At 41.2% G+C, this 18,517-nt stretch overlaps 1 protein-coding gene across 1 annotated transcript in view; it reads right to left on the bottom strand.

The window, feature by feature from the left end:
* GABBR2 (gamma-aminobutyric acid type B receptor subunit 2) overlaps positions 1-18,095 on the bottom strand; it is a 477,500-nt gene extending 459,405 nt beyond the window's left edge. The window contains exon 1 of the mRNA XM_064506758.1: positions 17,403-18,095. Coding sequence (XP_064362828.1) covers positions 17,403-17,717 — 315 coding nt within the window. The 5' untranslated portion in view covers positions 17,718-18,095. The remainder of the gene's footprint in view (positions 1-17,402) is intronic.
* Between the last annotated feature and the right edge of the window lie 422 nt (positions 18,096-18,517).

Genomic DNA, 18,517 nt, shown 5'->3' with positions numbered 1-18,517 from the left:
AAGTACTCTGCTGGAAAAAGTTTTCTCAAAGCCTCCTGTTGGAATAGCTTCATTTAACATAAAGAATTCAGACAGTTCTTGCAAGACTGCTAGAAAGCCTCTTTTGCCTAGTAGTTACCATTCACATTCTGGAGTAATAAAAGTTTAAGTAGTTGAAATAGAAGTTGAAATAAAGGGTAGTTGAATGTGTTTTCTCTTCAAAAAAATTGAGAGTTTGTATACAGATGTGTCATTTATAGCAGATCTCAGCTCACAACTGTAATAACAGAATCAACTTTCTCATACCACTACTGAGAGACTATTAAGTCCAAGGACCTCTGCAGCTTGTCTGTAATCAATATTTAAAACTCTAGACCACACTCTGTTCTCAGAATCAGGAAGGGAAATCAGAAATCTTAATACTCTACATTCTTTTACTCTCTTACAAGTTGTTATGATGTGTCTTTTTCCAGGGACTGATTCAGAGAATTACAGATTACTATGAAATTTAAATTCAAATTGCACAGGTCAGTGCAACATAGCTGAAGTTCTACAGTTCAAAATCTATGGAACATTTATGTGGTGAAAACTATTTTGGAATTACTCCTAGAATTAGAAACTATATAAATGCAACACACAAAATAAACAAACCCTGCAAATCCCCCAATTCCAATGAAACAGGATTAAAAATATTCTATATGAGCAAATGCTAATAGGTTTTAATTCCTGCCCACATAAACTCACATCCACACTTTTCATCAACTAGCAGACTCCAAACAGAAGCCAAGATATACATTAGGCCACAACGACTGGACTTCTTATAGAAGAAAAACAGGTGGTATCTGCTAATGGAGCCACCTACTACAGTGTACATTCATCAGCCTTTTATGTCAAAACCTACTGTTAGCATTAAATTTCCAGTTATTTAAGCTGAAATATTACGGCATATCTTCATCTTTTTCCAGGAGAAACTAAAACATGTATTTTTCAGGACTGCATATCCATAATTACATTTCCAGTAAGGGATTGTAAATGATTAAATGAGTAAGTTGTATTAAATGTAATTTAAAAAAACAGAAATTTTCTTAATGCATATATACATCTGTGTTACATTGTTAAACATGGAAGCTATCTTCAAGTAACTTTGGGATCATGGGATCATGTTAGTCATGTTTAAAGCACTCAAAAATTACATAGAAGTGCCGAGGAACCAAATGCACAATTACAATCACATTAAAACTTCTCCCTTGGATAATTTTCTAGAGCCTCAACAAAAGACATAATAATACCTTCTTCCCATTATAAAGTGCAATGCAACTGTTATCGGGTGTAATAATGCCTAATTTTAATAACTTAATTGTAACAGTATAGTCTATGTTTAAAGGATTATAGATAAGCAAGTATGTGTGATGTGCTACTTTGTAACTTCAAAATATTAAGTAGTCTAATATTGTCTGTGGAGTGTATACACATATATGCATAAAAGTGTGCATAAGTCTGAGGGCATCTGCCCCACAACCTACCTCAGATGTGGGAGACAGAAGTTCAAATCACTGCTGTACTTAAGATAAAGTACAGGTTTACACTCCCAGATCATACTGACATGTGAGTCTCTCTACTTGATTTTGTCACAAATGCTTTGTCCAGCTTAAAAGAGAAGCCATAAAAATTAATTTTCTTGATTTAACTTCTTCACTGAAGATATAGACATACCTCAGTCTTAGAAGAAAAGGTTGATAGCATAGCTCTTCTCAAATTTGAAAGTATTACAACTACAGATATCACCTCACTAGTCTCTATACCTAGATCCTCAGAATCTTCATCTCTTTCATCACTTCTTAATTTTTCACCTAACCAGAAAGCAACGCCTTGCACAGTCTGATTCCCTTCTCCAGTGACATGGCACAGATCTCAATTCTACTGACACAACAGCAGAGGTAGAAGGTGACCTATAGAGCTGCTACCAGAGAAAGCAGAAAGAACAAGACACAGAAGATAGCATGGAAGAACAGAACAACTCAGCAAGCCATTCAGTTGGGGAGCACTCGTCGGGCATCTCCAAAACATCTGAAGAGACATAGGTGTTTGGCACTCCTCTTTGTTCACACAGTCTTTATTCCTACTTCGAGCACCAGTAAAGTAAGCTTGAACTGCAAGTCAGTCCAGCATCCACCCAACAGTTCGATCAACCACATTTACCATATTTTAGTAGAGTGGGATTTGCAAGCCCGTGTAAGGGATTCAGTTGCAAGTTTAAGAAAGTGTGATCACAGATGAAGCTCAAACATTATACAACTATATAACTGTATCCATTTACCTGAGTATCGTGGAATGATACCTGGAGTTCATAGTTCTTCAAAATCCATGAATGCCTGTATAAATGTTGCAAGGCTAAATGAATAGCGGGCAATACGCCTGCTGTTAGGTTTCTCCGATCGATTAGGCAGCTGGCAGGTGAAAGCCCCAGAAGAGGGAGGCGAGTGCGATCCCGTTCTTGAGAACACCTGACTATCAGCAACACAAACAGGACCAGAATGTCTAGTTTGCAGTTCCAGAAAACCATCTTTCTTGGTGTTTTTCTCTTTTTTTTCCCCCTTCCCCTGTCGCCCTCATCCCTAAAGCACAGGCCTTAGCTTTTCTGGTTGCCTGACATTTTGCAGCTTTCCTTCACTCCAGTCAGCTGTGTCCCTCTAAGAAAGAAGCTAATTGTTATTAAAGGATAAAGACCTCCCTACGGCTGGCTTTTCCAATTTGGACAGTAATCCTGCTCACAGCAGTGCTGTGAATCAATACTTCACAAGAATAATCTCTAGGCAAATTGCTCTGCCAAGTCTAATTTTAAACATGTGTCATTTTAAACATTTTTGTAGCAGAAATACTCATCCATAGCTGACAAATCAATAAACAAAATAGCATAATTCCTTTAAAAATGGATACTCCAGGGACTGAGCAAAGTGATAGTATACTGAACTCTTATTTTCAGCTTTCTGCACACCTTTGGGTAAGAAGATTGCTTCAGTTTGTTTTACCTTGTACCTATCACATTTTCATTCAGCTTCACACAGACCAAAGACTGGCCTGCGTATTGATAATACCTTATATACTTCTAGTCCAAAAGCTGCATCAGCTCAAAGTTATATTTTGTGCCTGATTCTACTTTTCTCAGAGACTCCATGCTTCTGTTAAATTCAATGCAAGTTTTGGGCATATACAGAATTCAGGCCTGTCCCTCTCACGTGCAGTCACATTATCTTTTGGCAGGCATTTCAGATAGTATCTTGGCTAGCTAAGTAATTCCATCATACTATTTGCAGTTGTCCAAGTAATATTGCAGGCCATGGGATGGAAAGCATGCTGCATATGCAGAAATGCAGAGAATATTCTAACACTGGAGAAAACCTCATTTGCTGCAGAATGACCAAAACTCGCCAGGCTGAGAAGGGAATACCTATGGGACCACCACACCACAGAAACATCTTCATCCTTGCTCCCCGGGAATCTCAGCCTGCCTTGCTCCGCACGCAAGGACCATGCTCTGTGCTCCCTTCTCAGCAGCAATGCACTCTGCCTTTGTGCAAGTAGCCACCTCCATCATCTCTTCCCTCCATTTGAGCAGCCACCTCTCTCCATTCCTCCCATGCAGAGAAAGGCTCCCATACCCACTGGGATGCTGCCATAGGCAGGGAAGGGAAATGGGGAGAGTCAAGCCCACACACAGGGAGAGGAAGAGAATCTGCCCTCTCCAGGAGATGCTTGTTTGTCCAAGAAGAAAAAAACTGTGTTTCAGGGTACTCCACGTCTTTACACATACAGCTGAATAGCAAATTTGGCTCTCTTGTGGGAACTCCAAGATTCCAAAAGAAAAGCCCTGTGCCAAGCTAGAATAGAACCCCAAAACCTCAAAGGTTTTCATGACTCAGTAATCTGATAGACAAACAAATGGAAGGGCTCACAGACAGAAAACTAAATCTGATATAAATCAGAATTCAAATAGTATGTTCAAAACTTGGCAGTTTATTTTATGAGTAGCTGATATTTCAAAACTAAGCATTAGTCAGCTGCACAAGATAGGATTTTTTTATTTTAAATTTTCAAAATGTTCTAAAATATTTTCAGGTCAATAAATTATTTTGAAAGCAATGTGCAACTAAAAAGCTTCTAAAGAAAAATTCTCAATGAAGTCTAATTATAAACATCTTAATCTATAATTGCAATCTATATATTGTATGACAGAAGGGCATGAAAATAAGTAGACAAATAACAAGAGCAAAATAATATTGAATAAAAGAGCAGTAAATGTCTGCCCTGGGCCCAGGGATTAGCCTCAAGGAAGAGTTATGCTCAAATTATTACTAACTGTCCACAGTGACTCTTCTGCCGCCTCACTTGTGCTGAACTGGATAGGGAAGAACAGAACCCAGCTAATCATTATTCCCCTCCATGCATTCTCAGGCACAAACACAAGGCAAAACAGAAATACCTGTTGCACATTCCTTGCTTTCCTTCATCACCACTGCCTATAACCACAATGCAGCATGGCTGTACAGAGCCCTGTGTTTGAGGAAGCAGAACCTACTTTTCTGCCTGTATAAACTAAGCCCAAATCAAATGCAGCAGGGTCAAAATTCATGATCAGAATTCAGAAAATTTGAAAATTATCTGGGCAAAATGCAAAGTAGTAGGCACACTCTGATAGTACAGTCCTGCATAACAACAATTTAACACAATAGCTTAATAGGTATTTTCTATTCCTCATTCTTATGATTCTATAACATGATTATTGGAAATATATTTGTTAAACATTTTTAAACTCAGGGTGAAACTCTCTCTTGAACAGAGGGCCAATATAGGCCAAGATATTGCTTAAATCCTATTTAATTCCTTTCTTAGAGGCTTAAATAGGATTTTGTTGGTGAACAGTCCTTGGACCAGCCTTCCTTACCAGTAATATTTCAGTATTGACTACACTAAGGGCGAGGAGGGGAGGGAAGGGAGAGGCATTCATGCTGCCAAACTTCAGCAGCTGAGGTGCTCTGAACTGCTCTCTTTCTATGTCTTTTCATTAACCAACCAGGCAACAGGGGGCTCCAGGATTCATAGCTTTGGCTCCTATCTAGGTAACAAAAAGTTGTGGTTTGAATCTCCTCTTCCACGTTTAAAAAAACAAATCTGCCGCTACCCCTCATTCCACCCCTCTCCCCTCAGCTATCAGGCCAATGGCTTAAAACTCACATGAGAGAAATGGCGTATCACTGGCTATGAAACTCCTTTTCAGCACCATATGGATGGACATACATTTTAATTACACACATTATAGGGAGCATCACCTCATCCTATAGCTATGCAATCCACCTCAATCTAGACTACTATTTTTTTCTGCTTGTGCTACATTTGGGTCTCCTCAGCTATGCTGCATTTAACCCAGAACTGGCAAAGGAACAAATAAGATGATGTATTAGTGCAGCCTCATGTTAATTGTTTGCTTAGAATTTGCTTACTGACAGAAATATTTAGCTATCTAACCAGAAGACTGTTTCAGATATAGAAGTATTTTTATTGCTAGTATTAATGCAACAATACATGTGTTAAAACATGTCCATGAGTTTTCATTTTGATAAATTAACGTGCCATATTTGCTATACATGTGATTGATCATACAACTGTAATAGTCAGGTAGTCAATAACATCTTCTGAGGTTTAGTACAAAATGCCTTTGTCACATGATCAAAGATCAAGTTTTTCAGCTGAGATTATTCTACACCCTCAGAATTTACTGCTGAAACATAACAACTGAGAAATGCTAGTCCGATAAATCAATTAACTTATCTTAAATGTACTTCTCAAATTTGAAGCTGAATTTCCACAATTATAATATATGTAATAATACTAAATCTGAACTTTGATTTCCATGACAGAACATGAAGGCTCTTCCATTTTAAACCCTACCTTCCCACTATTCTAGGAGGTTTTACCAAAACAAGATACTTGCTCTTCAGCACAGTAATGATCACTAGAGGTTTTTGCCATAGCTAACTTCAAGCCTGAGGACACAGCTGGTGACCAGATGACTCACTGTTGGCATCTCTTTTGTTACAGCTGCACAGACAAACTGAGTAATTTTCAGAGAGCGAATAAAGCCCTTGTAGAAGCACGGTCCCCAAGAACTTAAAAAATGTTAAGTCTATTTAAGTCTATTGCCTATGGATTAACACATTCCAAAAGCAAAAGGAGCTATTTTTGTGTTGTCTTCTCTATCACTTTATCCTCTGTATTTAAAGCATTTTAAATTGAGTTCTCAGTCCCCTGATCAGTATTTCTGAACCATAAATCACTTTTAAGAGTTATTAGTTCATCTAAAAGATTGACTATATAGTGTGGTAACTGTGTTTAAGGTTGGCTACATATTTAAGATTTATGTCACTTCATGCCTCCCACACAATAACTTCTTCCCCCTTGAGCAACACTCATTAACATTTATAGGATGTTCTCATTCCAGCCTCAAATGTTAGTTTTCAAGTAGGTTATCATTCACCCCTCTCCTCCCATGTGTCTCTGATCTTGCTACTTAATTGCTAAGTGTAATTACAGTATAGAGCACTCACCTACCCCAAGAAACCTTGGTAATGCACTGAAATCTATTATGATTTATTTTGGATGGTAATTTCTGTTCTTACATCAAGACTGAACTTCTATCTATGCCAAAAATGACTCCAATATTGAAACACTATTGTCTGCTCTAACATGTCTCAGCTTTTTAAGCAGCCAGCTGTTCAGCTAAAACTACTTACTTCCCACAGCATTACCCAAATGACTGAACTATGTACTTCCCCCTGGCCTGCAAAGACTGAGCAGATTTGCTAGTAGCTAGAGAGACTGATCTGAAAAAGGCAAATGAAAAATTGTTTTTGCCACAAACCATACTGTCTCGCTCTTCATAAGTAGCCTGAAAATATCATCTCTCTGCTTCCTTTCCCTCTTCCCGAGCATTGCAGCACAATGATCAAATTCATTTCCTCCCTTCTGAACAGCAGGTTTGAAGTAAGAGATAATATTACTAGTATATACAGCATCAATGAGATTATTCACGAAGTAGTATGTCAAATTCTAGTGGCAGCACTTTGCGAACAAAGGTTGCAAACTGTAAAACATTCACAAGAAACCTGCAGGAAGGTATAATGGCCAAGAAAACGAAGCAGCTCAATCTACCTGGTTTAAGGTTCAGAGGCGGCTTAATCTATAACTGGTTCTATAGAAATCTAGAATGAAAAAAGGATTTCTAATAATAGCAAACTTCTGAACTCACTGGTCAAAGAAAACCTACTTCTACTCTTCAGTAAACCATCCCCAATAAACGAAATACCCTTTATTAAGCAAGTTAAAAGAGACTGATAAAAGACTAGGACATCTAGCCACTATAATAAAACAAAACAAAACTACTAATACTGAGGCTGCTGTTGTTGCTCTTTACTGCCATAACTACACTAAGGGTTTCTGCTGACATTGAGATAACAGCTCTTGACACCACTGCTGACATAATTGTGCCAGCTGCATAGACCTGGCTTGAGCAACAAGGCCTTAGAGACATAGTACTCCTGCAATGTCACTCCTTTTATTTTCATCACGCACAATGTAATTTTTGTCAAGGTCAAACACACTATTGCCTATGGAAAAACAAATTTGGAGGGTATATGTTAATTAGAAAAATAACTATGCCTGATTTATAGAAATTCCTACACCTTGCTTATTTCTTAGGCGCAAGATCTTTGAGATGCAATATTCTAAAGCTAAAGGATATTTAATTCTGATAATGTTGATACAGATCCTGAAAGGATTTGTATCTCAAAGGCTGAGAAAAATCAGCATTTTATTCAGCCAGGCAATTTGAAAATTTAAAGTAAGTATCTATGAATGCTTTTGTTCTTAATTGAAAGTGGCACTTCTAGGTCTCCTGCTCATAAAAGCACATTGCTTTTTCATAGGTGGACTGGCTTTCTAAAGTGCTGAGCATGCAGCAATTTCCACTGATGCTCATAGAAACTGCAGATCAGTGCTTTGGGAAGACAAGTCTTCAGTTCAGGCAGCTAACTTGAAACTCTGTTTTTTTTAAAGAGGTGATCTGGAGGTGATACTATTAGCACTCTTTATAGCGAGAAATGATTAGCAGAGGGAAGCTTGGCTAGGTTTAAAGATATGCAATGCCAAACTTCTTTGTATGTCTTAGTTAGTTAATAGTTAGAGCTATTGCAATTTAATTTGTTTTACTACATTGCATAAAGTCTTATTAAAGTCTTTACTACTCTTCCTACCACTAGCCTATTTCTCTAGATCAGATTCTCACCAACAATATAGAATGCATTCCTGCTTATAATTTTTAGAAAGGGAGAATATAATTTTTAGAAAGGGAGAATATAATTTTTAGAAAGGGAGAATATAATTTTTAGAAAGGGAGAATATAATTTTTAGAAAGGGAGAAAGTGGAAGGGAAAAAGAAGTTTGTCTCTGCCTCCATTAACTTCCTGTGAATTACTCATTTTTAGAGCTCTCCAAATTCACAAGGAGGCAGCTGAGAGCAGAGCCAAGGTGTTTTTGCAGTATGTCAAAATTATATGAAAGACCTCACAGAAATGCAGAGTTTAATATTTTTATATATAACATATTTTTATGAAAATATATAAAATATATAAAATATATATTAAAGCATTTTTACATGACAGTGTTAAGATATACAGGAATAAATGTCTGAAAATCACAATGCTTGAAAAATATTATATCTTACATGATGTACCAAACTGACTGTTAATCTGTCAAAAACTTTCACTTTATATAGAGTAAAAATTATAAATAAAGATACCTACTATGTGTGCTATGCTAGAAAACAGTAAATTCCCTGTGAAAGCAGGAGCAGTAAACAGTGGAAAGGAAGTTAATTAACATCTCAAAAGGGGCCTCTTACCACTTTTCCCTGAAGGTTCTGGATGCAAAATGGTTACTAGGACACCTATTGTGTGTATAGATTGTCACATATTTCTGTAGATCAGTGAAGCTGAAGCAGAAACTGAGACCTACCTTAGGTAAATGGTATCAAAATTAAAATAAATCACTATTTTAAGAAAACAGAACATTAACAAATGTCATCGTTTAAAGATATGCGGTAGTGAGTCTTTAATCAAAAAAACCTCCGTGAGATTCTAGAAATGACTTGGATAAGCAGGTAAACAGAATGAGTTCCTCTCACGGGAATTGTGGCAAAACGATCTTACAGGAAACATAGATGTAAAGAAGAAAATAAAGTTCAGACAAGAATCACAAAAGTGGTCTGGAGAACTAGCTATTCAGTGAATAAACACATGCATCCAGTAGATTCAGCTTGCCAAATACCAAGTTAACAAGTTCTCGCTTATGGTCTTTGACTCTCTGAAGAAGGGAAGAAGACTTTAGATTCCAGCAGGATCTAATCCAATAGAGCACTTCATATGAGATAGGTTACCTTGGATACCCCAAAAAAGCCAGAAAGTTTTGGTCATCTTGCACAGCCCATATTGCTAAATGAATGTTCTGGTGATTTCCAGTTCTGTGTCAATTAACTAGGAGGAAATTCTGTGGCGATCATAATAAGCATCAAGAACTACTGATCACACAGGAAGCACTGTTAAAGGATCAACAAAGTTTAAGCTGGAAACAATAATGGACTTCTAAAGTGATTTTAAACTAATCACAGAGAAAAGTTTTCCAGAGAGGAAGAAAGCTCCCTATCACTTGGGATCCTGAAGACAAGATCTGAGAGCTTTTTAAGGTACATATTGGAATACGCACACATCTCTAAGAGAAATATATGGCCTATATTATAAGAACTGAATAATTATAATGGTTCTATGATCTTAGAACACATTAATTATTTACAAGAAGTACCACGGCTGTAGTAGGAAACCTAAGTTTTCTAATTCTATCCCTCAAACTCATGATGTTCACTTTAAAGCAATTAGTCCATTATCCGGGCCTTCATCTCCCAGGAGCCTCAGTAACAACAATTTGGACAGCCCAGGTGAATTAGCCCTTACATTTTAAGAGCTCTGTGACTATTACTTTCAGTGAGAAGGTAGAAATTTACCCTTAATTTGTTAGCTTTCATTTTCACATTTGAGAATGCCTATTTGGAAAATACTATGGATAAAATTGTCAGAACTAAAAGCTTACCATAACGAAAAACTAATGAGACACAAATTGGATGTCAAGCACTGATTTGGAGATGAGATTAAGTGTTTATTCCATCACAAGAAAAATATATATATATATTTTGTCAGTCTGTATGCCCTGTTTATATTCAGCCAGTACAAAGAAGCCACCAAATCCAGCAGATCTTTTCCACAGCAAAATCATCTTCAAATAGAAGAATCTCTGTCTAGCAAAGATGACTCTCTGTCATCCTAAAAGTATAGGTGGCATGGCAAGGGGAAACACAATATGACTGAAAATGCATTTCAGTTTTTCTTAGGGGCACTAGCTTCTGCATTTAAATTAGAGCAATGTTGAGGCTGAACCAGTTTGCTTCTGGAGTCAGGCTAGTGGATCATTAATGCTGGAGCGAGGGAACCACAAAAGTACTGCGAATGTCTTTTCTAGCTCAGCTAGACCCACAAATCAGGCAACAGTGTGTCTGGCTCCTCAAGCTTTCAAGCTCCGTTACTAATTTAGTTCTAGGATTCCTAGCACAAAAATAAATTCAAAAAATGTGATGTATTGGTATTGTACCCTCTCAACTTGATATCAAGTCCCAGGAATATATGGAACTGCTGCGTATCAACCCGTATCACTGCAGGACTGAGTCACACCAGTGGTGACTGGCCTCAGTGTACTCCTCTGCCAGCTCCAGCTTCTCCAAAAATTGGTTGAGCCAAAATGGATCACAGGGTGGGTTTTCCTGTTCGCTTCCTTCCACCACATGATTCTCTGAGCCAGAGCTCTGGGTGCAATGGTTCAACCCTTCCTAAGAAAAAGCAACTGCTTTCCTAGGATAGCAATGGATTTTTAAAATGGCCTAACCTCCACTTGAGTTCCATGAAAGAAGTTTGGTTCCCAGCTTCCACAATTTCCTCAAACATCTTAGTTGTTATTCCACAATGTGCCATGAGAACTTCCATAATGCAATGAAACTGAAAGCAGACAGCAAAGCTTGAGATATGCATGCATCACAATGCTCTCAGATTATTAATGTGAGATAGTGTTTTGTAGCCTTGACATGTGATGCTATTTATGCTGCCATCCCAAATAAATGCATTATTTAATTAAAATAATATGAATACTATATTGACAGTTTTTTGTACAAATGAAGTCATCAACTGTCTCTCTTATACCTCTTTCCTCTCCCTTTTCCTATTGCAAATATTTTCTTCACAGTTATCACAAGGATATTATACCCCATCTTTTCCACAAATTCAAGTAATTCACTTTGATCGATGCCCGTTTTGGAGAAGAGCGCCTTCCTTCTACTTCTTCAAATGGAAATGGAAATTCCTTCCTGGATTTATTCAAAAAATAACTTTCCCCTGCTGACAGAATGTGTTTGGCATTTCAATCAAAAGATTCTGTAACAGCATGTATGGGACAAGTTCTACAAGAAATTACAAGACATATGCCAGAAGGTGATATATTGCCTTTACCTCTCTTTGCAGAGATATTTAGAGGATGTACAATTTGCAGGTCTAGGATCTGCACCCAGAGGAGTGGGTGCAGTGAATACATGATTTCTCTCATTTCCCCACCCACATCTTAGCATCAGTGGAAAAGCCAGCATAGAATTAACATAAACACTTAACTTTTAGATGATTCCCTCCAAGTTTACAAAACTCTAAAGCAAAAAGAGTTTGTCTCAAGTGGAGCCATATTAGATGAAAGTCAAAGGGTATACTATCTAAAAAAAAGTCCATTCTGAATAGAAAAAGGTGTGTTCTTGTTGCCACCAGAATAGCCCTTGATCCATGCACGTGACAACAAAAATGTACTTTCAGTTTAATGTCTATGCTCTTTGCACATATCAGAAAGTACAATCACTTAGTAACATTTAAAAATAAGAAATTACCCAACCACTTTAACACATGACAGACACAACATCATCTGTATCATTATACAGGAAAAAATGGCTGTTAGCTTAGTCTCTTGTAAATTGGACCTTTTTTAGTCCTAGACATCTCCCTTGTATTCAGCTGACTGCTACTCTTAGAAAGAGATGGTCAGGACAACTCCTTATCTTTCCCACTTTGAGTACTACTTTAAAAATGCAAAGAAGGCTTCTGAAAAATTAGTAGCTATAGCATTCTCAAAAGATATGGGAAACCTAGGCTATGTTTATGCTGCATATTAAATTGGCTTGATCCCTGGTCTATCAAGCCCACAGAATTGCTGCCATTGCATTTGGAGGCAGGTGCAAATCCAAGCTGGGAGGTGGTGGCTCAAAGAACTGCTGCTCATCCAAAATGTGGGGTTCTTCACCTCTCCTCTTTCTGGCAGGTAGGGTGAGGAACTTTTTACAATGGCTGCAGATTTAAGATAAAACACGCTCCAGTAGTCTGATGTCAGAGGAACTAGAAGTTTTTGAGGGAACTCAAGGTTCGGCTTAGGGGGTTACGCATGTACAAAGCAAGTGTGTCAGGGCTCACCTCCAGAGCATTGACTTGGCTTAGACATACTGAGTTAAGCATACTTCCAGGCACAAATCCAGTTGCTATCAGAGGGTATTGAATTCCTATCTCCTAAGACAAAAAGACTAACCAGTACACCATATGCATTTCTTTTTTGCACTGCCTCACTCAACTTGCTAAACACTAGGGCAGAGTTTGTCAGAATGCGACCACTGGCTGTTTGTCCTCCTCTGAGGAGTAACAAGTGCTACTAAGCACCCCATTCTCCACCTTCATGGCTAGATCCTCTATTTTGCACCACTGACATCGACCCTCTCTCTCTTTGCTAAAATATGTTTACTGTCCTTACAGTAAATGTGACTCCTACTTCAGGTTGCGGGAACAAGACGTAACTTATGAGTCAACTTAGTCAACTCCATTCTTGACTGTACTTGCTGCAAAAGGCAGATGGAGGCTGAAGGTGTTTTTTTTTAAATTTAGAATAGCTAGTAGGGTTGCCCAGATTGGTACATAGCCCATATAACTTTCTTAAACTTCAACAGAGGAGGGTTTTGCTTGAGGATACAGAAAATGCTTTAGTAAAAAAAGGAAAATAAAGAGAAGCTCTATTTATAACATACCTAGACTGTATCATCTTGTCAGATAACTTAGGCAGGGCACTTTCTACTTAATTTCAGAATAGGAGTCCTGTGTATGTTTCGGATCTCACCCTTCTATGCCAACGTGCTATTTAAATGTGTTGAAGTGAATTATTACTAAAAAAGGAGATTTTATCAAGATTACCACAAGTCCCTTGCAGTTATGAGAGAAAACAAAATAACTTGTCCTCCATAGTATGAATATTCTTCTCTGTTTGTGATAATATACCCCACTTATTTCTGGAAGACTTTTTTCAGCTTGTCAGGAGTCATTTTGATCTTCAAAAACAAAGTGACAGAATTCTAACTTGCATTCCCAGCCTTCGCGATGCTACATGTTTAGATTTCAAATATTCAACCTATCTGTACAACACTTATAGCACTGATCTTGCAAGAAGGCAGAAAATACATTCCTTATTCAAGGAAAGATGTCCAGATGCAAAAGGGCAGATATCCAACTTCCATTAAAGCCCCTGTCTTCTTCTACTATGCCTCTTCCTCTAAATTCTCCATGGACAGCTTTTACCTGCTGCAAAATAAATAGTGCTGAAATCTGTAACTTTCTCTACTGGAATGTTTGATCCCCTTTATTTTAGGGATATTTTGCTATTTTTTTCTCCAACAAATGTTTGTCAGGGTGCTTCCAGAGTGCAGAATCATCTTTCCTGATTTATGTGCTGTTTAAAATGACATCTATCACATAGCTTTTTATTTTACTCTCTTACAAAAAATTTTCTTTGTGTTTTCAGCAAAATAAAGTTCTAATCATAGGGACAGGAAAAAAGAAGAAATATTATAGCATCATTATTTATCCAAAGCCATAAACTATCAAGTGCCCTTAATTTCTAGGACCTGGTCCTAGGGCTGTTGGAATCAGTGAATTACTACCATTAATTTCAATTGGCTTTAGATGAGACTCTTTTACTCACTTTATTACTTTATAGGTTCTCTTGTTTCTAAAATAACATAACTGCGAATTTTTGCCTAAGAGCCTCATTCAGAGTTTGCTCCTGCTCTCTTTGAAATGAATAGGACTAACTTAAGTCACTAACTTAAACCAGAGTTCTACAAGTATCTACACCTGAGCTTTATTTTATTCCCTGAGCCTATAAAGGAATGCCCATGTAGATACACACATGCCCGTTGGCTAGCAAAAAAAAAATCATTAAACTGAATCAGGATCAAGCTCTAGACATGTTTAACCACCCAAAATACTGAAGACATAAGCCTTACTCATTGTAACCTGTGGTTATATTTTGCATAGAACACACAGTTCACAGAATCACAGCTGGTTGAGAAGTAGATTAAGCAAAGTAATAAAGTACGTGTTTAATTCAATTTAAATATTTTGATAAAGACTGGGGTTGCTGCTCCTGTGCTCAGAGGTTAGCAAGTCCAATTGCTGAAAAATGACAGCCTGTCTCAGAAGGCACATTACAATGATTCATACGGTTGGTCAGAAAGTAAAGGCATTCTTATGCCTCTTTTTACAAATCAGAAATATCAGATAAACAATATTCAGTTTAACTTTGCCAGAAAACTACCCAAATACATAATATAAAAAACTAATTTTGTTACCTCAGTAATTATTTTTCATGAGCTTATAAGTAAAATATTATGTAAAGATGCAATGCAAACAGATTATAACTTAAAATGAGATTTTGGAAAGACATGAGGGAGAATATTGACATATCTGAATCATTGCCATATGTTTCCTAAGCATTATAAATATATTACAACTATTTCTCAAGCTGTTCAAAAATTCCAGGAGGTCAAAGTTCCACATTCTCTCTTTAAGAGCTGATGATGTCACAAGAAACTACAGCATCCTGAAAGGAAAGACTACTACCTGGTCTGTGATTATGTAATGATTAGAATCCAGGTCTTCAGGTATATTTTTCTACTGATAACCTCAGAAAACAGGCTGAGGACCAAGTGGGCATGCTGAGTGATCTACCCTTCTGCTTACTCTAAGTGCACAGAAGAAATAAGATAATGTCTGGACAGAGTGAAAAAATTTGCACAGCTATTATGTGTTTAATGGCTGTTCCAGCCACTAATCCACTGCGTTCTGGTGCAGTCAATCTAGAGCTCTTCATGAACACTAAATTATTTACTTGTCACTATTAAGCATATGATAATGATCCAAGTGCACTCCAAATATATACACTCACCTGACTTAGCATTCCATAACCACCCATTTATTAATTGCTTAAAAGCATTCAAAGCTACAAAGCAAGCTGGCAACATGATCCCAATTCTTTATGTCCCTAGAGTACAAAACAGTGAAAATGCATTTCTTTTTTAGAAACTGATACTCAGTCCAGAAGAAATAGAACATTTTTTCTAAATATTTTAATGCTAAATACCTAGTTCAGAACCCAAAATCTGTATCAACAGTTTTGAAATATTTTGACTGCAATAAAGTACAGAACTTCATTGATTATGATGTTTCTGTATGAAGAAGGAAGATCTTGCCCAGGCATCTCTACTTCCTGTGTATATATTATTTTTGTAACAATTCCATAGAGGGATGGATTTAAGTAGAATAACGTAATGAAAACACGAGTAGGAGAATTGTGATTTTTTTCTAACAGATACCTCACTTTATGAAACAGATATTGCCATTCAGAAAATTCCCCATAATTCTCATTACAATTGCAGAGTTCCCTGGGATTCACTTTTTTAAGGAAACAAACAACAACTCTAGGCTGATCTTCCCTGTATTCCCTTTCAATACATCAGTCGTGTTCACACAACAAAACACTATGGCAGCATGTTTTCTCTTAACTGATGTCCTCAGCAATACTGCCCTCCATGCACTTCCATTCCAAGCTCTCTGAAAAAATACTATGACAAATCCATTTAAAAATAAAGGCAGCCACCCTAGGATGCCTTCGTAATATTTGGGGGGGGGGGGAGGGGGCTACCACGCAGCAGTACAGCCTGTTATTGTTGCTCTCGGTTTGCTCCCCTCGGGTTTTGAGAATCGAAGGGGAGAAGACAGGGGCTTCCTTAAATTGCAGCCAAGAAGATTTTCAGCAGTCACTTACTTTACCGGGGGCTGTCTTGGAAATGCACAGCAGACACTAGCATTACACAGGAAATGACTGCCATCTTCAGGAAAGGCTCAGTATTGAATCAGCATGTATCCTCTGCAAACACACGCTTATTGAAGTTGTGACCAAAACGAAATACAGCTGGGGGTGGCTGATGGTGGCAACCAACTTAATAAAACCTCCGCCTCCATCTCTAACAGGTAAAACAAAAGATTTTTCCCACCGAAGGTCCGCGGGGGGGGGGGGGGGGGGGCCTTTTCCCACCTCCTCGACGGCGCTAGGCAGCGGGTGCGGAGCAGGACACCTTGCAGGGTGCTGGCACACACCGGGGAAAGGGACCGCAGATTTAACTCTTTCCGAGGAGCACCTCCGCGCCGCGCCACTCCGCCGCGCTCCCCGGCGGGCGGGCGCGGCGCGGCCCCGCGACCCGCACAGCGCGCACGGCCCGGCCCGGCCCCGCGCAGCCCGGGAGGGCATCCCGGCCCGCTCTCGCCTCGCAAGACGGAGGAGAAGCCTGCCAAACCCCTACGATGTCCTTCCCCACCTTCTCCTTAAGCTACAGCTACATGCACTGCCGTTCGCCTCCCAGCGCTGCATTTCATCAATCCGGATCGCAGCCGGTGCTCATTGAAAGAGAGGGAAAATAAATCAATTGACGTGCATCTGTTGCTTAATAGATAGAGGCCGGGAGACGGCTACAGCCGCAGGGGTGCTTAGCGTGGGACCGCCGCTGAAAGCCAGCCTTCCTCTCACTGATGCACACGCACGCCAAGGGCAGCACATCCAAGCCAGCAGACAATGCAGCATCCCGGCACCCGCCGGGGCCCAGCCGCACCGGGCACCGCGTCCGCGGGGCTGAGCGCCGGCCGCCGCGAGCAGGATACGGCCCGCCAGCTCCGCCGCCACCCGCGCCGTGCCGGGCCCCTCCGCGTCTGCCGGCTGCATAGGGCCGCGCGGGCTTCGCGGGCTCGGCCGCAGCCCCCAGCCCGCGTCCGCGGTGCCCTTGCGCCCTCGCACCCGCAGCGCCCGCGCTGGGCGGGCGGCACCCGCGCTGCGCCCGGCGGGGAGCGCGGCCCCGCGGCGGTCCCTACCTCCGTGTCGTAGAGCCGCAGGTCCAGGAAATAAGGGTTGAGCAGGGACTCGTTGCGGATCTGATCCATGGCCAGCTGCACGGCGGGCAGCACCCCCCGACCGATCTTGCTCTTCTGGTCCTCCTCGGACGGGCTGAGCGGCATCAAGCCCATGATGGAGATCGGCGTGGTGGCGTTGGGGGGCAGGCCGGCAGCCCCCCGAGCGCTTCCCCGCGGCCAGCCCCAGCCCGGCGGCGCCCAGCCCAGGCACAGGAGCAGCAGCAGCATGGCAGGGCTGGAGGTGGCAGCGGCCGGTCTCCGCCGAAAGGGATGCATGCTGCCGGATGGGGGAGGAGGAGGAGGAGCAGGGGTGGTAGCGGGGGGACGGGCAGAGCGGCGGGAGGCAGCCGAGCCCCTCTCACTCTGGGAGCATCCCCCGGCGGCAGGAGCCAAGCTGGGGGGCACAGAGCCGCCTCTCCCTGCTGCCCGGGAGCCTGGGGGTCTTCTCTCTCCCCCCCCTCCCCTGGCAATAATCCTTCTGGCAATGGCGCCTGCTCCTTCCCAGGTCTGCCAGCTGCAACCACCAGCAGTAATAAATAAATAAATAACCCCTCCACACACGCTCCCCACCACTCTCCTCTCTTGCCAGCAGCACAGCAAGAGAGCGGGACCTGCCTCTGGCTCCCGGCTGCCCTGCCCCCGAAAGACGGAGGGGGGCCCGAGCAGCCCTCAAGGAACACCTCCTTCCTCCCCCCTCCTCTTCCAGGGGAAAAAAAAGGATGCTCCGGGAGAAAACGCTGAGGAGGAAAAAGCTCCCCCCCCCCCCCCCCCCCCCCAGAGACGGGCAGACGGAGGAGGGGAGCGGGCTGAGTCGGGGCGGCGGTGCTAGTGCCGCATTCCCGGGAGCCGCCGCCGCCCGGGCAGCGCCGCGGGCGCAGGGGGCTTCGCGGGAGCGGGGGCTGCCTGTGACCGTCCTTCGGGGGCTGCGGAGGAGCCGGCGGCCGGGGCTGCGAGGCTGGCGCAGCCGGCGCAGGGGCAGCGGCGGCCAGGGCTGCTCTTACGGCATCAGTGCGCAGTGCCCGGGGGTCGCAGGCGGCCTTCAGGTGAGGGCTTCAGCGCGGCCAGGGGCGGCAGCG

This window comes from Dromaius novaehollandiae, chromosome 2, assembly GCF_036370855.1.
Source record: "Dromaius novaehollandiae isolate bDroNov1 chromosome 2, bDroNov1.hap1, whole genome shotgun sequence".
In the NCBI taxonomy this organism is placed as follows: domain Eukaryota; kingdom Metazoa; phylum Chordata; class Aves; order Casuariiformes; family Dromaiidae; genus Dromaius; species Dromaius novaehollandiae.
The sequence above is the reverse complement of the archived record's forward strand: the minus strand, read 5'-3'. Positions and strand labels throughout refer to the sequence as shown.